Source organism: Erpetoichthys calabaricus, chromosome 1 (genome assembly GCF_900747795.2).
Source record: "Erpetoichthys calabaricus chromosome 1, fErpCal1.3, whole genome shotgun sequence".
NCBI lineage: Eukaryota > Metazoa > Chordata > Cladistia > Polypteriformes > Polypteridae > Erpetoichthys > Erpetoichthys calabaricus.
This window is the reverse complement of record NC_041394.2, coordinates 242,706,084-242,728,357: the sequence shown is the minus strand read 5'-3', so window position 1 is coordinate 242,728,357 and position 22,274 is coordinate 242,706,084. Positions and strand designations below refer to the sequence as shown.

At 36.5% G+C, this 22,274-nt stretch overlaps 1 protein-coding gene across 4 annotated transcripts in view; it reads left to right on the top strand.

Moving 5' to 3' along the window:
- flncb (filamin C, gamma b (actin binding protein 280)) overlaps positions 1-22,274 on the top strand; it is a 148,723-nt gene that overhangs the window by 83,760 nt on the left and 42,689 nt on the right. For all 4 annotated transcript variants that reach the window (XM_028813192.2, XM_028813185.2, XM_028813176.2 and 1 more), the window contains 14 exons: positions 1,586-1,779; positions 2,382-2,495; positions 2,583-2,726; positions 3,679-3,802; positions 3,914-4,074; positions 4,163-4,253; positions 5,103-5,272; positions 5,842-5,959; positions 9,302-9,564; positions 9,837-10,434; positions 12,822-12,995; positions 17,923-18,085; positions 20,582-20,742; positions 20,848-21,015. In XM_028813192.2, coding sequence (XP_028669025.1) covers positions 1,586-1,779; positions 2,382-2,495; positions 2,583-2,726; positions 3,679-3,802; positions 3,914-4,074; positions 4,163-4,253; positions 5,103-5,272; positions 5,842-5,959; positions 9,302-9,564; positions 9,837-10,434; positions 12,822-12,995; positions 17,923-18,085; positions 20,582-20,742; positions 20,848-21,015 — 2,643 coding nt within the window. The remainder of the gene's footprint in view (positions 1-1,585; positions 1,780-2,381; positions 2,496-2,582; positions 2,727-3,678; positions 3,803-3,913; positions 4,075-4,162; positions 4,254-5,102; positions 5,273-5,841; positions 5,960-9,301; positions 9,565-9,836; positions 10,435-12,821; positions 12,996-17,922; positions 18,086-20,581; positions 20,743-20,847; positions 21,016-22,274) is intronic.

Below are 22,274 nucleotides of genomic sequence, written 5' to 3'. Positions count from 1 at the left end.
AACCCGCTGAATCCAAACACAGGGTCACAGGGGTCTGCTGGAGCCAATCCCAGCCAACACAGGGCACAAGGCAGGGAACCAATCCTGGGCAGGGTGCCAACCCACCGCAGGACACACACAAACACACCCACACACCAAGCACACACTAGGGCCAATTTAGAATCGCCAATCCACCTAACCTGCATGTCTTTGGACTGTGGGAGGAAACCGGAGCGCCCGGAGGAAACCCACGCAGACACGGGGAGAACATGCAAACTCCACGCAGGGAGGACCCGGGAAGCGAACCCAGGTCCCCAGGTGTCCCAACTGCGAGGCAGCAGCGCTACCCACTGCGCCACCGTGCCGCCCCAAAAATATTTATGCAAAAATTTATTTAAATATTGTTGCATACAGCGATTTTATCATTATTAATTTTCTTTCACTCTGTCATATAGCCATGGTCTTAATAGCAGACTTGGGCTGTTATACAAAACTATCGTTCCAAGACCAGGCGCCAGGTGTTCTTTTTAATGTTCTGGTGTGGCCTTGCCTTGTGTAGCTGCTTACTCATGTTTCCTTTTTAAACTAAAGCTGTAGACCATACATTAATCATAAGATCATGAGCCATGGAACATTCAGAGCCTGCTCTACAATATTAAAGCATCTTGCCAGAGATTGTGTTCTATTCCAGGTTGGCTCAGGTACCATTATGTTTCTCTAGGTCAATGCACATTCTTTCAGTTTCTAGTGAATCAAATAATGTTCTGATACAGATTTATACCACAGCTAATATTCATATAAGATGTATTCTCTGCTTAATTGTTAAATTTTTGTAAAAGAAAAAAACAAAAAACATAAATATCTGTAAAATAGCATGTAGACTTGAGAATGTAACTAAAATGTTGACCCAAAGAATCAGACACATCAGTTTTTTGTGTTAAGTTTATGAGAATTTCAATAGATAGCTGTATGTTGGATTTCTAACAGTTCTTCATGAAAAGGCTAATACAAATACTGGTTTTTGGTAAGGTATGAGCAAATATAAGAAGACATAATACACATAATAGAATAAACCTTATGTAGTTTTTGACCTTAGATGTTACATAACATAAAATAACATGTAGAGTTTAATAATAATGAATATGAGGTATTAATTGCACTAACCAGACTGATTTAATAACATAAAGCTTAGTTTCATTTAAGTTAACTCTTGGTTTACAGATCACAGTTTCATTTTTATGGAGAGCAATTTAAATTAAATAAATAATGTCTATTTTCATTTTAGCAAATATTCTTGTGCCTAGACCTTGCAGTTTTGTGCTTAGATTATTCAGTTGTGTAGCTTATTCACAGGTAATGGCCTTCATTTACTTTCCCCAGTTATTAATCATATCTGATATGACCACATGCTTAAATAAGAAAAGGCCTGATGAGCACAAGCCATTTAGCCCAACACAGCTGATTAATTCTTTCAGATACTCATTTTCATATGCACTAGTAAGAGGATGCAGCATAAATTAATTGCTTTGATCACACTTCTTTGTCTCTTGTTTAATTAAATCTTTTATTGCATTGTTAAGATTGCTGTCTTACTTCCCTTTCATAGGCTTTTCCATTGAAGGCCCATCTCAAGCTAAAATTGAATGCGATGACAAAGGTGATGGCTCTTGTGATGTACGCTATTGGCCAACTGAACCTGGGGACTATGCTGTTCATGTCATCTGTGATGATGAAGATATCAAAGACAGTCCATTCATGGCTCACATATTCCCTGCTGCCAATAATGTTTTCCCTGAGAAGGTATGCCATTAATATGTACATTTGTTTAGTATTGTTTAATTTCCTTTATGTTGTCATAATTATATCCTTGCAGGTTTGCCTTAGTGATATTGATATTGATGATTAGTTCAACCACCCTGTTATTTTACAGATCTTATGATCTTGTAAAGTATAGTTGTTTGTCATATTTTGTAATTCTGTTTATTCTAAGGCCTGCTAACATAAAAGTTTAAATGTCACGTCCCATGACACTTGTAGTGCATGTTGATAGACAGTGAATAGGTGGTTTAAGTATGCTGATGACAGAGAAAACACAATGGGTCAGTGGCCTGGTACATGCAGAGGCAATTGATGAACAGACCCAATGAAGGCTCTATACAACTGGAAAGGAAAACTACAAGAAACTATCTTGTCTACTTCATAAGAGTAAAATATACAGAAATCACAAGTGTATCAAATACTTCTTAAGAACATCAGTTGTAGTTCTAAAATGAAATGGTGGGACAGTATGAGAATGCCAAGTCAGCATTCATTAAAACTGGATGCCACATTTTCCTATCTGCTAAATGAACTGATAAGGTTTTAGCAACATTTGTATCATTTATATATGTATATTTTTTCAGGTTAAAGCTTTTGGTCCAGGACTGGAGGCGACAGGTTGCATCGTAAACAAACCAGCTGAATTTACTATTGATGCCCGTGGAGCAGGCAAAGCAGAACTTAAGATCTATGCACAGGTACTGTAGTCAGACACTTTGTTTAGTTTTATAGTAAACCAAACAAAAATCTACCCAAATATTTACACAGTTCTGATTTTCATTCAGGATGCAGAAGGATTCCCTATCGACATCGAGATCAAGGATAATGGAGATAATACCTTTTTCTGTGTTTATGTGCCCACCAAGCCAATAAAGCACACTATCATCATTACCTGGGGTGGAGTGAACATTCCAAAAAGTCCATTCAGAGTAAGAGAAATTTAAATTTAAGAAACATGGGTATGGAATGGATAATTCTTTATTGCTGCTCTTCTTAGGACATGTAAAACAAGAACGTAAAAGAATTGAATTTTCCAAGGATCACTCTTTGTGTCATCAAGTTTTATATAAGAAGAGTTTTATAAATAAGAGAAGACTATTCAGTCCATCTAACTTAGGTGGATGAAAGTTTTTTCATCAACTAGATAACTAAGTGGTTTTTTTTTTATAGATTTCCACAACCTTTGATGTTTATCTTAAATTTACTTACTCTTAATTTAAACCATTGTATTTAAGTAAATGAGTCAATATTTATTTTGCTGGATTAACTTTATTGTTGCCGTTAAGAATTATGAGGATTAGGATTAACCAACTGCTCACATTAACACTTTGACTGCCACAGTGACAATAGGTAAATCTAATCTAAAACTAACTAAATGATCTTTATTATTTAGCAAAACTCAAAATAAAAATGTCGTTTTCCTAAAAAAACCTAGTTATAGTTGGCACATGAAACATAAAATACTCAGTTAGTATTAATTAGTTAGCAGTCAACAGCTTTAAAGAGCTTCACCACCAAGAAATGATGGGTATTGGCATGAATATACTGTAACTGGCCCATAAACATGTTTAATTGTCTACACTTCTCTCTTGCTGAGGAACTTTGGGAAAAAGTTCTCTACAAATTTCCATTTCTTGTTCACTATGTGACACACATATATATGTTGGCTGTGAGTGGGAACAGTAGAAAGAGCAGCAAGTTCATGGCAATGATGGCACAAATACCAAAACCCTCCAGGACTAAGTCTCCCTGCAAGTACAGAACACAGTTAATGGCATCTCAAACTTTTTCAGCTAGCCTATGACTACTTGCTACATTTCAAGTAACATTTGAAAAAAAATTGTATAGACATGGGGTTCTTTTTAAAATTTACTTTTGTAGGTCAACATTGGAGAAGGTAGCCACCCAGAAAATGTCAAAGTCTATGGCCCTGGTGTAGAAAAGACTGGTCTAAAAGCCAATGAACCCACATACTTCACAGTGGACTGCAGTGAAGCCGGACAAGGTTGTCAAGTTGAACATTTATGATAAACATAATTATGATTTCCTCATACTATGTTTAATGTGAGGGTGATTCAAACATTTATTTTAATTTTTCTACTGGTTATATTTTTAGGTGATGTAAGCATTGGAATTAAGTGCGCACCCGGAGTGGTGGGCCCTGCAGAGGCAGACATTGATTTTGACATTATCAAGAATGACAATGACACGTTCACTGTAAAATATACTCCACCTGGCGCAGGTCGTTATACCATCATGGTGCTCTTTGCAGATCAGGTAAAGGCAGGAAAGCTTGAGAAACCAAACCAACTTTGATGTTACACTCTTTATATGTAATTTACTGTTTTCCTTTCTTTCAATTCAGGAAATTCCTCTCAGCCCCTTCCGTATAAAAGTTGACCCATCACATGATGCCAATAAGGTGAAAGCTGAAGGCCCAGGGCTTAGCAAAACCGGTATGAAATTATTATATTGGGAAAAAAATTTCATATCATAAATGGAAAAAAATTGTATTAATTGTAAAAGACTTGGTGAATTCTTTTCAGAGATTACCTTTCCAAGGTTTTTTTTCCACTTGTTCAGCTGTACTGTGATACTATTGCTTAGCTATTATGGTTCCAGCAAGGGAGGATAAGTGATTTGCTTAGTTTTCCATATTGGGCCTTCTCCAAAGTAAGGACTGTCTTTGTCATTTTCTAACCTGCTTAGGGTTGTGGTTGGGTGCTGGAGCTTATCCCAGATGGCATAGGGCACAGGAACAAACTTTGGGCAGGGCATCAGTCCATTGCAGGGTAAACACACACTGCAGCTAATTTAGCATTGCCAATTCATGAGACTGTCCAATGTATTAGACCATAGGACTCACTAGTTCAAACTTCCACAGCAAAATTTTATTTGTTAAAGTTATGCATTGGACTCTGTTTATTAGATTTGGTAGATTATTTAGTAAGTCAGTTACAATAAAGGAGAGATTTCTGGGAGTAATGTAGCATAACATGGCGCTACAGCATACCTAAATATGCACATGCTGTGGTTTTCTTGTTTTAGCACCAAATTAACTATGTGATCCAAGGAAAGTTATTGTAGCTTTCCCAGGTCATTTCAATCAAATGTGCCTTGAGATAAAGTATATAATGAAAAATGCTTTACAAATATTGATTATTTTAAGAAATATTGGAACACACAATAGAAGACATACCAGTATTCCTACTAACATGCAAAATGTAAGGGCATATCACCTGCATTCTGCATACTGCTGGGTTAGGTTAAATGGTAAAACTGATAAATGTCCATATTTTTTGTAGGTGTGGAGGTTGGCAAACCAACTCATTTTACTGTCTTCACCAAGGGTGCCGGTAAGGCCAAACTGGATGTCCATTTTGCTGCATCTGCAAAAGGAGAAGCAGTCAAGGACTTTGAAATTATTGACAACCATGACTACTCTTACACCGTGAGGTATACAGCGGTGCAGCAGGTAGGATCAGCACTCAGAACTCAGAGGAATAGCTATGAAAGTGTGTGCATGTTTGTAAATGAAGCATATTAATATTTATACTTAGTGGTTTGTTATACTGTACAGTAGCTAAGAAAGAAGAAGAAGTAGTGGTTTGTTTTTTTAACAATGCTTTTATGTCCTTCTCTTTCATAGCTTAGAGTATTCAGTAAGTTTCTAATTTGCAATGGATATTTGTATAACTACTTTACCTTAACCCAGGTGTAATTCAGTGTTCAGTAAAATAAAGAAAGAAATTCCCTCAGTTTACAACTCATCAAAAGCTAGACCAGAGATGGCTAAAATATGTATGTGTTTAGCACCCATTGTAAGAATGAAGTGCACAACTAATGTGCAGTAATTTGTTCTACATCATAATGGTAAGGTATTCAGCACAGTGAAGCAAAAAATGAAACTGATCTTTCATTTGATCGTTAGTAGAATCATAACATTATTGTTTTAGGTCATTGCTGTCTTTATACCATAGTTTAAATTACTGCTTCAACATAAGTTGTTCAACAATTTTCTTGAATGTTGTATTTTTTACAAAGGGCAACATGACTATCTCAGTTACATATGGTGGAGATCCAGTTCCCAAAAGTCCATTTAACATCACTGTGGCCCCAGCTCTTGATCTCAATAAAGTCAAAGTTCAAGGACTTAATAACAGTAAGTTTGCTTCCTGTTCAACTTTGCAGTTATTTTCTTTACCTTAAATTTTCAGTAATTTATATTAAGGATTGCTTTTTTCTTATTTATGGTTGTTTATGAGCTTTCAAAGAACTAGGCCCTAAATTTTAATGTGTTTTGCATTTCATCCAAGCTGTAAAAAATAAGTCACTTAATAGTCAATTTTGAAAAACCTGAGGATTGAAGAATTATAACAATTTAATGCTTGTTTCTTACACTTAGGATGTATTAGGATTTTGTGTTCAAAGTATTTCATGACTAATTCTAAAATATTACTTTGTACAAACCCAAATTTTACAGCATCTTTTCCTAATATGTGACAAAATATACAGTACAGTAATCCCTCGCTATATCGCGCTTTGCCTTTCGCGGCTTCACTCCATCGCGGATTTTATATGTAAGCATATTTAAATATATATCGCGGATTTTTCGCTGCTTCGCGGGTTTCTGAGGACAATGGGTCTTTTAATTTCTGGTACATGCTTCCTCAGTTGGTTTGCCCAGTTGATTTCATACAAGGGATGCTATTGGCAGATGGCTGAGAAGCTACCCAACTTACTTTTCTTTCTCTCTCTCTTGCGCTGACTATCTGTGATCCTGACATAGGGGGTGTGAGCAGGGGGGCTGTTCGCACACCTAGACGATACGGACGCTCGTCTGAAAATGCTGAAAGATTATCTTCACGTTGCTACCTTCTGTGTGCAGCTTTTAAGTATGCTGCACGGTGCTTAGCATACTTAAAAGCTCAAAGGGCACGTATTGATTTTTTTCTCTGTCTCTCTCACTCTCACTCTGCTCCTGACGGAGGGGGTGTGAGCTGCCGCCTTCAACAGCTTTGTGCCGCGGTGCTTCGCATACTTACAAGCCAAACAGCACTATTGATTTTTTTGCTCCTTTGAAGAGGAAGATATGTTTGCATTCTTTTAATTGTGAGACTGAACTATCATCTCTGTCTTGTCATTGAGCACAGTTTAAACTTTTGAAAAAGAGACAAATGTTTGTTTGCAGTGTTTGAATAACGTTCCTGTCTCTCTACAACCTCCTGTGTTTCTGCGCAAATCTGTGACCTAAGCATGACAATATAAAAATAACCATATAAACATATGGTTTCTACTTCGCGGATTTTCTTATTTCGCGGGTGGCTCTGGAACGCAACCCCCGCGATGGAGGAGGGATTACTGTATTGTAGTAATATGGAAGAAACTTACAATATATTGTTTAATCAGCTGTGCAAAAGAAAGCTGAGAAGAAAAATGGGGAAATGCCAAAATCACCAAAGTAAGAATTCCTGAAAGGAGTCTGTAATATCGTGCAGCTAAATACAGAAAATTATTATTGTTTGAAACTGTGGCACCAAGTGCTGCTGGAACACCTTTTTTTGTTTTTTATATAAATGTGCAGATGCTTCATGCATTTTTCTTCTATGAAGAAGAAAGAAACACTTTGTAAGCAGTAATAAATCTTCCATTCTGTTATTATTTCTCCTGTGTTTTCTGATAATGGGATGGCTCCTTTAAGGCTTGTTTTGAGATCCTAGCTGGGAACATGGCTAATTTTGTGTGCAAATTAGCCATGAGGGGCTGTGCTGCACAGGGATCAGTGTTATATACAGTGATCCCTCGCTATATCGCTCTTCGCCTTTCACGGCTTCACTCCATCGCGGATTTTATATGTAAGCATATTTAAATATATATCGCGGATTTTTTGCTGGTTCGCGGATTTCTGCGGACAATGGGTCTTTTAATTTCTGGTACATGCTTCCTCAGTTGGTTTGCCCAGTTGATTTCATACAAGGGACGCTATTGGCAGATGGCTGAGAAGCTAGATTGCTTACTTTTCTCTCTCTCTTGCACTGACTTTCTGTGATCCTGACTTATGGGGATTGAGCAGGGGGGCTGTTCGCACACCTAGACGATACGGACGCTCGTCTAAAAATGCTGAAAGATTATCTTCACGTTGCTATCTTTTGTGCAGCTGCTTCCTGAAATGACATGCTGCACGGTGCTTCGCATACTTAAAAGCTCGAAGGGCACGTATTGATTTTTGACTGAAAAACAAACTCTGTCTCTCTCTATCTCTCTCTCTCTCCCTGCTCCTGACGGAGGGGGTGTGAGCTGCCGCCTTCAACAGCTTTGTGCCGCGGTGCTTCGCATACTTAAAAGCCAAACAGCCCTATTGATTTGTTTGCCAGAGATTGTTTTCTCTATCTATGTGACATTCTGTGCTCCTGACACGCACTCCTTTGAAGAGGAAGATATGTTTGCATTCTTTTAATTGTGAGACAGAACTGTCATCTCTGTCTTGTCATGGAGCACAGTTTAAACTTTTGAAAAAGAGACAAATGTTTGTTTTCAGTGTTTGAATAAAGCTCCTGTCTCTCTACAACCTCCTGTGTTTCTGCGCAAATCTGTGACCCAAGCATGACAATATAAAAATAACCATATAAACATATGGTTTCTACTTCGTGGATTTTCTTATTTCGCGGGTGGCTCTGGAACGCAACCCCCGCGATGGAGGAGGGATTACTGTACAGTATCTGTTGGCAATACTCATTGTGGTCAGCTAATGTACTTCTCAAATGAAAATACTGCAGGTTTTTGACTTTTTTTTTTAAACACGTGCATAAATGGAATTTTTCACCAATGATCTTACAGTAGACATGTATGAAAGTTCTGCACATGGCCTGCTACAGCACTGGAACGTCATGTTGGCCATGAAAAAAATCATTGGAGGCGAGAAAAAAAAAATAGTTTAATTAGGCAGCTAAAGGCAAATTTCCAGTAAAGTATTCAGTGAACAAGTTCACTGGTGAATACAGCATTTTCATTGACATAAAGCATGTACTATAGGTGCATTTCTCCAAACAACTTTTAATAGTGAACTATAGCTTCTGTATTTAATTATTCTGAAGATTAAAACACAATTTCTAGTCTGACTTAGTAATAAACCTAAAAAACCTTAATGAAGCTTCAAAGTTTAATTTAATAAATTAATCCATCCATCCAATTCCAGCAGCAGCAGGTGTGAAAGAGTGCACCAGTAGTGGCACACACTCATTATACTGGGACACATTTGAACACTAACCAACCTGATTGGCTATCTTATTCATACTGAAGGTAGGAAACACAAGTGTTTTGGTGGTGTAAGGGGACACAAGGACAACATACACACTGAAATCACCCAAGCTTTAAACTGATCCAGGGCACAACCACCATAAGACTGTAACAATATATTGCTCACATTTAGCACATTTTCTTTTAACAAAATTAAAAGTTTTTTTTTGTTATTAAGCTGTTTTTTTCACACATTGTGTTTTTATAGAGGTGGACGTTGGAAAAGACCAGGAGTTTACCATTAATACTCGTGGGGCTGGTGGCCAAGGTAAAGTAGATGTGAAGATCACCTCTCCATCACGTCGGCCTATTCCATGCAAGGTTGAGAAAGAGACAGCAAAGGATTTGCACACTGTGAAATACATGCCTCCAGAAGAAGGCCCCTACAAAGTGGATGTCAGCTACGATGGGAATCCTGTTCCAGGAAGTCCATTCACCGTAGAAGGGGTCATGCCTCCTGATTCTTCCAAGGTAAAAATATTATGAAAGACTAATTTCCTGCTTCTTTGTATGAGTCCAACATTTTAAAATGCAGTTGTTGGGAAAAGTATAACTTAGCCAATTGTGATTCTGTATGTAGTGTCAATGACAATTTTTTAACTTGTGTATGATTGAGTTTGAAGTAAATTTGTTCATTATTTCATTCTAAACAATGTACACAGTAATCCAAATAGAAATGTTATGTTCTAAATTTTCCACATGCATATCGTTCATATTGTATAAGTGAATGTTTCTTTTTCAAGGTACGAGCATATGGCCCAGGCCTAAAAGGTGGACTCGTTGGGAAGCCTGCTCCTTTTGCCATTGATACTAAAGGCGCTGGTACAGGTGGACTTGGACTTACTGTGGAGGGTCCTTGTGAGGCCAAAATTGAATGTCAGGACAATGGCGATGGTTCCTGCTCTGTTTCCTATCTACCTACAGAGCCTGGAGAATATTCTATAAACATCCTGTTTGCAGAGTCTCACATCCCAGGCTCACCTTTCAAAGCCATAATAAAGCCAGTGTTCGACCCTAGCAAAGTCACAGCCAGTGGACCAGGGTTGGAGAGAGGAAAAGTTAATGAGGCTGGCTCCTTCACAGTGGACTGTTCTAAAGCTGGTGAGGCAGAACTGACTATTGAAATAATCTCAGATTCTGGTGTGAAGGCTGAAGTGCATATCCAAAATAACAGCGATGGCACCTATTCTATTACCTACATACCCCCTTTCCATGGCATGTACACAATCACAATCAAGTATGGGGGACATGCAGTGCCTAAATTTCCTGCACGTGTCCAGGTGGATCCTGCAGTCGATACCAGTGGAATTAAAGTATATGGACCAGGAGTGGAGCCACGGGGTAAGAAATCAGATTATTATGACTTCAGCATGTTGGAACAATTATAGTACAGGGGGTCCTCGGGTTACGACACAGTTCCGTTCCTACAACAGTGATGTAACCCGAATTTTGGTGTAAGTCGAAACACACCCTAGCCTAAGTCACTTACTTATCTTAACACATTTGCAAAACCATAATCTAGGACATAAAAACACAATTAAGCCACAGAAAAAGGAAAAGGACATACATATACTGTACTGTATGCTGTACTGTAGTAACAGATAAAATGAGTGTAAAAAAATTCCTTACCTTTATTCTTTCACACGTCTCAATTTTTTTTAGGTTTTTATGGGAGTGAGCGTTGTAAACTCGAAACGTTGTATGTCGAGACGTTGTAACCTGAGGACCCCCTGTAGTAGCAATAAAAGTTATGTGGGTACTAACTAATAAATGTCTGTCAGGAAGCAGCTGCTGTTTAATATATTAATATATTACATTTCATAATTCAGGGGTTCAATGAAAAATAATGCCTTAATCTTAGGCATTTGGTAGATTGTAACATGTCTGAAGTTTCTTTGCTAACACCCTGTATGAAAAATGGAAACATGTGCCAAATATTTTACTTTAAAGGCGTTCCTGGATTATTTAACTTTTAAAATAATCTATTGAATTGAAATTAACCTGCAATAAAAACAAATCTAAAAGCAAAATTATCTGCCTGCAAATTTATGGTGATAATTTTTATTGATAACAGGCTGGGTTTTTCATACTTATTTAGTTGAGCATTTGGACCACAGTCGACTCAGAAGAATACACTGAAAAAATCAAAACTTTGAAACTACAGTTTGAAAAGGCTTGTCACCACAAGAACTAGTTTAATATAATATAACAGTGCTTGGCCACATACTTCCTTGACCACCATAGTAGTTAAAAAGTTGAATTTCATCATCCTACTACATCTATCTTACAGTCCAGATTTGTTACCATTCACCTCCTTTTTACTTAAGCCTCATAATTAAATGTTTCTTGAGATCTTCAGAAGTAGAAGTGCAAGTAGAAGTAACAGAATGTTTGTTTAATAGTTCTTCTCTTTCTTGTTTTACATTTATTATTTGTTATGGTTTAGTATTTCATTGGAAGTTAATAAGATTTAACACATTAAAATTATAACATTCATTCCTTAGAAATAAGATTTTGGCATGTGGGAGTGGCTCCATTAATCATGTTCTCTAGAGATGTGAGCTATTAATACGGTTATCTTTGATAAATTGGTATAAGGAGAGGGGACAGAAAACATAAAGAATAGTCCATTAAGGGCCCACATGATAGTCTTATATAAACCCAAGAGAACCTCACCTGGAAAAGGGATGCTAGGACTCACTCCTGGACTCAAGGGAGTGTGTAGTTCCCTGGCAAGTACCGGTTAGTTGGTTGACCCATGTTGCTCAGTTGGACTCAGTGCAAAAGAGCCATGCAGATCTGCCATATGAGCTCACCACCCCAGATATGAAAGATGAGGCTCATGTGTAAGTCCAGCTGGGTAACAGACAAGAGTTTTAAAGATCAGGCATGTTAGAGGCAATGACAGCTTGGAATACGGTGGTGAGAAAAGATTGGCATCTAAATAAGTGGAGTGGAAATGATGATGGTGACAATAATGAATAATGACATGGTTACATATTACTTGTTTGTGAATATTAAAGGTACTGCACTGGGTTTCAACCAACTCTGTTTGCAATCTCTTCCCAACTGCAAAATGAGTCTGTAATAGCATGTATGATATTCATCTCCAGAGTACATAGACAGAGTGGTAGGTCTGCTGAACAGCATTAGCTCACACCTGTCATCATCTTGTGTCTTTGTATCAAAATGACACTGAGCCTTTTTACAAATCTGTATGTGACTCAGGTGCCGCCGAGAGTGGCAGCTTTTTCAGCAGCTCCGTGTACGACTTTATTTTTGTACTTTTATTTTTGTACTTTTATTTTTCTCTTTTTTATTGATCACTCCTATCACTTTATTTTATGTGGATTCGTTCCCTGGACACACTTACTTTTACAACGTGGGCATGGATTTTTACACGCCAAGACTCGTCTATTCAATTTGTGAATTTCCCCTTGGGATTAATAAAGTATCTATCTATCTATCTATCTATCTATCTATCTATCTATCTATCTATCTATCTATCTATCTATCTATCTATCTATCTATCTATCTATCTATCTATCTATCTATCTATCTATCTATCTGTGAGATTTTGGCTTCTTTTATTACAAAAGTTATTATAGGATATGTAGAGTTTGAAGAATAATATTCCAGCTTCCCATTCATTTCCAATTTTATTCAGTATTATTACATTGTGAATAAAAAAATTCTAATATACTATATTCTACATTATGACATTGCAGGAGTTCTAAAAGAAGTTACCACAGAATTCACAGTTGATGCTCGTACACTGACCAAAACGGGGGGCAACCATGTGAAAGCAAGAATTGTTAATCCATCAGGTGCCAAAACAGAAGCCTACATCCAAGACAAAGGAGATGGAACATACCGAGTAGAATATACTGCTTTTGAGGATGGTAAGAGTCAACAATCATATATAAAAAAATAAAAATAGCACAACTGCTCTGTGGAAATTAGATTGGTTTATAAAGATGGATACAGCATACAAAATATTAAATTAGTGTAAGGAATGCATTTTGTATATTATTTTTTAATTTTCTTTTCAATAATTTTTTTTTATTCTTTCTGTGTAATTCTTTCTGACAATTTTATCATTTGAACTTAGCCAATCAGTTTAATATATTGTATCTTTACCTACATATAATGAAATGTTCAAATTACAGTAAAAACATTTATTTTGGCATTTCTTTTCCTCAGAAAATACATTGTCTATGAATTATCTGTCAATCTAATTAATTAACTAAAATTACCTACTTAGGAAGTTTTATTCAGAGTTACCAAACTGCAGAATTTAAAGATTTCAAGTTGTCAAAGAGGGTATTTTTACAAGGGTGATATTTAAACAAAATGTTTGATACAATATAAAGTTACCGTCACATGATGATCCAAATTTTTGGCTCCGAACAGCCAGACGCTGCTATGTCAGCAATGCGTGCCTACTGCTGCCTCATATAATAAAAGCAACAAAAAGCCCAAATATCTGGAAACTGCACAACTGAAATGCCTGCCCATTTAGGAAATGTGCTGGTGCTTTTTTTGATGTGCTGACATTTTGGCTTTAGATCTTTTAGCAAAAGGCTAACACCTGGTCTCCGTCATTTATCCATGACAGTGACCAATAAAGAAAGGACTTATCTAGAAACAAGAGCAGGGTAGCTTAGCCATGACCCCATTTTAAACATTGAGCCTTCTCCACAGTGACCATTAATGACAATTTTCTTGTTTTTTTATTTCATTTGGTCTCTATTCCATAATATATTTAGAATACATGCTTTAAATCTCTCAATTTCTCAAAGAAATTATATAAAAAAGAAATTGTTTCTGTGCAAATATACATGTTTGGACTAGTAGCATGGTAACTTTTCCATAAGGAGCTTGTTAAAAATGTTGCATGGAATAGTTAAAATACAAGGTCTAATGAAATGAGTTAAATTTATGAAGAGCACAGTTTCTGTACTATCTCTTTGCTGCAATCTTGTCATTAATTTTTAAAGAAACACTTATAAAGAGATGTTATTTCTTAATTTGTGCCATTTTGATTTTCATTATTCCCCACAGTATGGAGGCACAGCATTATAAGCAGCTGTCAGGGTCCCAACAGCTGCACAGCCAAGCTTAGCCTGGCATCAGCTGTGAATATGCTTTGATATTAATTGTAGTTTTCATTGACACAGAAGAAATTGGGTCAGTGCAAATAGTAATTCATTTCACTTGTGGGGTATTGCAAAATGCATTTTATTTAACTGACATTGTTTTCCAGAGTGACATAAAAAAAATCACTTACAAATGTGTTTCCACAACTGCAGCTCTGGCTTTTTAAACATCTTGCTGAGTATGCTGAGAGCACTTAATCTACAGCCTTCGTGGTTTTTACTGCAGCATTTTTAGACACTTGCTCGCAAAGATCTTAAATGCTGACATTTTCCTTCAGCCTAGAACCAGATTGAGCCAGGAATCACTTGTTTAGTTTCAATTACCTTTCTTTCCACTAAAATTTCCAAAAGCCACCTGTGAAATTTCCTGGCTTCCGTCATATACAGCCCTGGCAATACTTTCCACAATGGTACGATGAATTTGTGATCACACATAGGGTTAACCTGATCCTCATGCCGTTTTTATTCACTTAGATTTTTTTAAACTCACTAGTGCACTGTGGCAAGCCAAATTGATACTTGGATATTTTCTATAAGTGGCTTTGAAGACATCTTGAAATATTAATAAGATATCTGTAAATCTTTAAAGACATTTAAAATATATCTGCAAATCAAAATAATGGGATTTTAAGAACTGTACAAATATCTTGAAATCATTTACTGATATTGCAAAGAAGTCTCTAAACGATAAATTACTTTAGCAGCTTTTTATTCCTGTTTGTCAGTGAAAGGCATGTTATAATCTACAGGAATTTGTCATTCTATTATAATAAAAAAACCTGGGATGAGACGAGACTTTTTAGCCTGGGACGAGATGTGACTTTTTCAGAGAGATACTTTCACATCCCGCAAGACGAGACTTTGTGCCAAGAGATTTAACCATGCCCAGGGCCAGAAATAAAAGACAAAGAGTAGATGACAAAGTAGAACGTCGTAAAGAATTCAGGTTAGAGATAATGAAAGTACTAAAATTCGAAAGTCCCCAAAAAATGATAGTAAAGATCACATTAGCGCAAAAAAACGGAAATTATTACTCGGTGAAATAACGGAACAGCGAAAAGAGATTGAATATATTATTTGGATTTAAAATTTAAGTCGGAGACTTGTAGATCGTCTAATTCGTGTTACCATGAGAGAAAAGTAGTGTTTCTTCTCAATGAAGAGGTGTAACCGCGAGAATTAAAAGATTTGTTGTTTGGTGAAAGTGAAATCCACATATGCAAGCGGCACAAACGTGAAGTGGCTGGCACGTAGCGCAGGCCAGGGGGGTTGGCGAGAGAAGAGAGCTTTGGACAAGTCCCCCTAGTCTTAAAATAATTTACAAAGTCACCTCAGCACACTTAAAAATGCTGCCTTTCTTAAAACACACAGAAAGTAAAAAGTGCATACTGAAAGGATACACATAAAAAACAGCGCTTTATACAAGGATAGATCTGCTATTTACATGACATGAGCAGTATGGTGTGTGGGATTAAAATAAACCTGAATTTGATGCAACAGACCAATCAAATGCTTCATACAGACAGCATTTTGATTTTAATCTACACCTTTCATCGCTGGATGCCATCTAAACATGCATTTTCATGAACCTCAGTCACACTTTATGCGTCTCCTCAAATCCAGGTTAAGGTCTTGAGGAGCTGAAGCATATCAATGCAGCACTGGGTGAAAGGCAGGAAACAGTCATGGGGGAACACTCACACACACACACACAGCCAGTGAACCTAACATTCATGCCTTTGAGAAAAGTAGGAGGAAGACTGAAAAACCCACATAGACAGGGAGAGATTGAATAAACTCCACAATGCTAATTACCAGAACCAAGGTTCAAACCCAGGATGATGAATCCATTGAGCAGTTCTGCTATCTACATCATCGCCCATGATTTAAAGAATATTTTTAGAGATATCTTTAAATAATTCAACCTAATTTTAAGACATTTAAAAGTATCTCTGACTAATAATTTCATTTGCCATAGTACACTGGAACACATATGCTGTGTGTTCTGGAAAAGCAACATAACATTATTACAATGTAAAATTTGGACTTAAAGGACAACATTGTATGAATGTAGCAAACAAGAGAAAAATATAAAATTAAAACTTTTTTATTTGTGCCATATATACTGTAATATGTTTGATATTATATTTACGTACATATTCATCTAAATAAAACCATTTGCCTAAGGAATGATCCTTTTCAGATGACAGGGTATAGTTTGGACTTTTCAATTTAATTCAGTTTATTTTTGTATATTACTATTCACTGAGTGTAGTCTCAGAGCTCTGTAACAGGTTTCCAGGCAAAACACAATTACAAATTTTATAAATTACAAATTACAAAGCACACATACATAAAGATAAAGATTAGTTAAACACAACTTTTAAGCAAACCTGTTTCAAATTGAAAGATGTGCAATGATCCTGACAATATATGCCCTGTAATATTATTGTTGAGATAAGGCCTATTTACAATGGTGGAGTGGAAAACAAAAAGTCTACTCAGCATCATTGCTTTAGGGTCCATGGTCAGCCTTAATAGACAAGATGACAAAGTCAGACATCGTCACAGTCCTGGACACTAAGACCAACTGGCTGCCCACCCCGTCCTGGATATTTTACAATATTATAGAAGTTCCTACTTAGCAGTCTAATAAGATGACTGAGTCTTTCCATCTGTTGCTTCCAAGGCTCCCAGTATCTGTGGTGACTTTCTCATGGGCAGTAAAACAGCTTGGTGGTGGAGCAGTGGCACTAAGTGCCACAGCAGTATACAGAGAAGAGAAACACAATCGAAAAGAGTTATTAATGGTTCATCACTATTATAGTACTTATATTTTTTTATAAATATCTAACAAACAAGCAATAAGCACGGTTAATGAGCATCTCTAATCAGTGCATGCTAGACTAAACTAATGAGTCATCAGCTGAAAAGCTGAGACTGAAAGGGGCATCTCTTATATAAGCAGGCAGATTGCTCCATAGCTTCAGGGCAATATAGGTAAAAGCTCGACCTCTTACTATCATTTTATTAACTGTATAAATATGCAGACAAATTACATGATGTTGCTCTGCTTATTTTCAACGTTCTGTTTTATGTTTATGTTGCGTTTTTATTTTTTTCATAATACCTTTGCAATTATTAGTATAGCACTTTCATTTTAAAAGTTTAGGCTTAGTAAAAGCAAATAAAATGATTTTATCATTAATACGAATAAAATTCATTTATAAAAATTAATGTGGTGTCACATTCTAGTTTAATAGGAGAGTATATTCAACATGTTAATTCCTCAATCTATTGTACATTATGTGATATTCTACAAATGGACCTGCAATGTATATATATTTGTACTTACATTAATATAATTATCATTGCGATGTGGGAGAAAAGTGTGTTTAGGAATATTTCAGTATTTTCCTTTCAAATAATTAACATACTTCCTACAGTTCAAAGAAGAAAATACAACATTTAGATTTCATGAATGCCACATCATATAAGAATTAAATATGATTGTTAAATATAGAAATTCTGTATGTATTACTTAGCAAAATGGCTTATATCTGCTTAGATTTAAACACATTCCGCATGTTTAATAAAACAATAAAATGTTAAATAATAATTTGATGCAGACTTTGCCATTGCAAATAGACTTGTTAACATTCAATTACAGGTGTTCATCTTATCGAAGTACTATATGATGATGTGACAGTCCCCAAGAGTCCTTTCCGAGTAGGCGTCACTGAAGGCTGTGACCCCACACGTGTCAGAGCTTATGGACCTGGGCTAGAAGGAGGACTGGTCAATAAGTCCAATCGCTTCACTGTTGAAACAAGGTAAGCAGCGTCCTGTTTAAAATGCATCACTGTAACTAAGTATTACATAGCATGTAATTGTATAGTGCAGCATATTAAAATATAAACCATAAGAAGAAACACTATTCTAAGACATTATGAATAAAACATTTATATTTTACCATTTATTTTTTCTTGTGGAGGACGATCATGATTAGTGACTTGTTCATAGATGTTCAAGCTATTGTGTTTGAACCAGAAACCCTCCAAGTTAAAACTCTGCATCTTAGTAAGTTTATCAAAATGTTCATCATATACCTATACCCTTTAAACTGTTTAAAAACTTTACTTTGTTTGGTATGGATGATTTTTTTACTTACACTATGACTATATGTATGAAATAATGAATTCTTGTCAAAAGTGTATTTAATAGATAGATAGATAGATAGATAGATAGATAGATAGATAGATAGATAGATAGATAGATAGATAGATAGATAGATAGATAGATAGATAGATAGATAGATAGATAGATAGATAGATAGATAGATAGATAGATACTTTATTAATCCCAAGGGGAAATTCACATACTCCAGCAGCAGCATACAGATAAAAAACAATAAATTAAAGATTGATAAATAATGCAGGTATAACAGACAATAACTTTGTATAATGTTAACGTTTACAAAGGGTGGAATTGAAGAGTCACATTGTGTGGGGGAGGAAGATCTCCTCAGTCTGTCAGTGGTAGTATAATAAATAATAATAATAATAATAATAAATGCAGTCTGAAAAAATTGAGAAAATAATAATAGCTATACACTGATTACTACAAAGGGGAGTCAAGCTAAACTTTTAGCTAAACTAAATTGGATTTATTTTATAATGGAACGAACCTTAACAAACTGATAATGTCATTTCTCAATGTAGTCTCCACCCTTCTCAATGCACTTGCACCACCTACCTTCCAGTTGAATAAAATGTCTTGTCTTGTCCTTGCAACCACTCATACACTGCTTTCTTCATGTCGTCATCAGTCTTGATACGATGACCACCCAAAAAGGTGGAAATCACACGGTGCCAAATCTGGTGAATAAGGAGGATGTGGCAATACCTCAAAGTTCAGTTTCTCCAGAATGGCCTTTGTGTTCTTAGCAGTGTGTGGGCGGGCATTGTCTTGCAGCAAAAGGACTCCTTGAGAAAGCAGCCTCCGCCGCTTGGATTGATATCGATTGCTATCGGCATCACATTGGTCTCCAGCAAGTCACAGTAACTTGCACTAGTGACTCGGGTGTACGAGTGGGTGTGAGGACGAGACAAAACTGTTTATTCTGCTAGAATCCAGGCATTTCCAGGCAGGTGGCGCAAGTTCATTGAGAAGGGTGGAGACTACATTGAGAAATGACATTATCAATTTTGTTAAGGTTCATTCCATTTTCTAATAAATCCCGTTTTCTAACTTTAGTTTGACTCCCCCCTCGTATATTAGATCCACTTGCCCATCCTTGGTAATTTTAATCACTTGGTTAATGACAATATTTAATATGCAAAAATGTTGTTTAAAACAGGTAGAGCAATATCAATAGAGGAGAATACATTAAAACAACAACTTAAGTGCCTTTGAATACTTTGTGGTAGTTGGCATTAGGCATGCCAACAGATTTTGTGGGAAGAAGTAGCCCTGATGGGGTATCATCACACAGATGTAATGAGAATAGGCTAACACTAAAAAACATCTAGCCGATGGCCCCCTGTTTGCTACAACACACTACTGATTAAATGGCTAAGGAGTGTGGCACAATCTGTGCAGACTTTGAGACAGATTTCAATGAGTCAACTAACCAATGAGTATTAACAATGTGTTACTTGTCTATCAAACCAAGAACCTCTCCTACCTGTGAAACTTTGGGAGGTTAGTTCTCATAGTAAGGAACACCAGCACAGAACACTAGAGTATTGACGTGACAAGTCAATTAATTTATTCAGCTTTGTGTCAACAAAGTCAGTTGGAGGTATCAATATAAAGGTGCTTGTGTGCACATCAGTCTGCATTATATGAGCAGAACAACACTTGAAACGTGCAGGATATCTGACGTTCATTTTTTAATAGGATGTGGTCCTTCATGGTATCAATACACTCATTTATAAACTGGCTTTATTCAAAGGGCAATGCTCCATATTACTAGATTACCAAAGTCCTGCAATGGTTCCAGGAACATAATAAAGAACTCAGCTCAGTGCAGTGGTCTGGAATAAGCTATTGTATATGTGGTAGAGATATACCACCGTCCAATTCGCAACAAGTATGGGGCAAATTAGTGTCAAAATTGGCCATAATTTCAGTGCCAAACATAAGACACTATAGTAAGTATGTGCAATCACAAATTTAGAGAAGTGTGGGTACAAACGATCAGTTTACTCCTCGGTAAGTGTTTGTGCAACATGATCTTACTGACAGTTAGGTTTTTGGAAACAAATTCTATTTAGTTTATATATAAATGATAGGTTTGTTTTTAATAACAACATTTATGATCCTAGGGGTGCTGGTACTGGAGGTTTGGGTCTTGCTATTGAGGGTCCTTCAGAGGCTAAGATGTCTTGTAAAGATAACAAAGATGGTAGCTGTAGTGTGGAGTACATCCCCTTTACACCAGGAGACTATGATGTCAACATTACCTTTGGTGGATGCCCCATTCCAGGTAATAAACAAAATATTTGCACATCACCATGTTGTTTATTTTGGGAAAGTATGTTTTTCCATATACAAAGGAGAGTTAATGGGAGCTAACTGTTGCTTCCCACAGGAAGTCCATTCAGAGTGCCAGTCAAGGAAGTTGTGGATCCCAGCAAAGTCAAGTGTTCAGGTCCTGGTCTGGGGACTGGTGTGCGAGCTCACATACCCCAGACATTCACTGTGGACAGCAGCAAGGCCGGCCTTGCGCCACTTGAAGTTCTTCTGCTTGGACCTGCAGGTTAGTAGGTGTATATACATGAACACACCATATGTTAGTAACAGTACAATGGCATTTCAGTGCAAATAATATTGTTGTAATCAAGAGTCAGTGAAACCACTAGTATTTTTTAAACCTTTGAATTTAATTCCTTATTTATTTTTCCTTGTAAAGACAGCATAATCATCGTCTTTTATTTTGGGTGCAATGGCATAGTACTTAAAACCAAAAGCAGCAAAAACAGTAGCTGTATAAAAACCCAAAAAGCCTAATGCATTGAATATCTGTATGTGAAATAGGATGATGTCTAAATGGAAGCAGTACATGCTTAAATCATTTTTAACACTTCCTGTCCAATGCTGGTTCCTGCCTTGTGCTTGATGTTGCTGGGATAGGCTTTGATAACTATTACCCTGTAAGACAATAAATGATTTCAGAAAGTGAATAAATAGCAACATGTGTGAGAGTTCCGCAAAACGTTTCTCCACTTTTTTGTTTTCAGGCCATTGTAGCTCTTAGGATGAAACTTGCCCTAAACATGGGTGCATGGTTATAAGCTTGCAGAAAAACACAGAGCATTGTTATGTAGGTTTTGTGAGCAGAAAGTGTTAAAGGAGCTGAAATTCACACCTATTAATGTCCCTAGTGTGGAATAATATGTTAGTTCATCAAAGTGTATGCAACTAGATAGAAATGTTTAAAGAGTTTAGGAGAGGTGTTCCGGATGCAGAACATTCAGGGCACCTGTCCGTATCAACTACTGGTAAGAAACATGAAAGAATCTAAGACCATCCATTGTACTCGCCAACAGAAGAGTAATATGATAGGGCAAATCACATTATAGCTATAAGATTGGGTTCATTTTCAAGTGATGACAACTTGCATACCTGGCTTCATATGTAACAAAAAGACTTTTTTCTGGAGTACTTACAGTAGAAATACCAAGCCTATTTTCATATAGCAACACTAGGCATGTACTGTTTTCTTAAACTTAGTTGGTGATTACTTTAGAGATGTTCAATACAATCTGAAAGAACCAGTGAAACATATCTTAAATATGCAAATTAAAAATTGGCCAATTTTCAATGAAAGGAATTATTTACTTTGCGATGGTCCTTATTTTATATTTATGTTGGCTTCTATCTGTATGTAAAGTCTTGCTTTGGCAAGAGTGATAAACTGAACTACTGCTAAAAACTTTATATTCACCAAAATACTTCCAATATTATAACTCAAGAAAACTTTCATTAAAGATTTTTTTGAAGTGCCCTAAGCTTTTT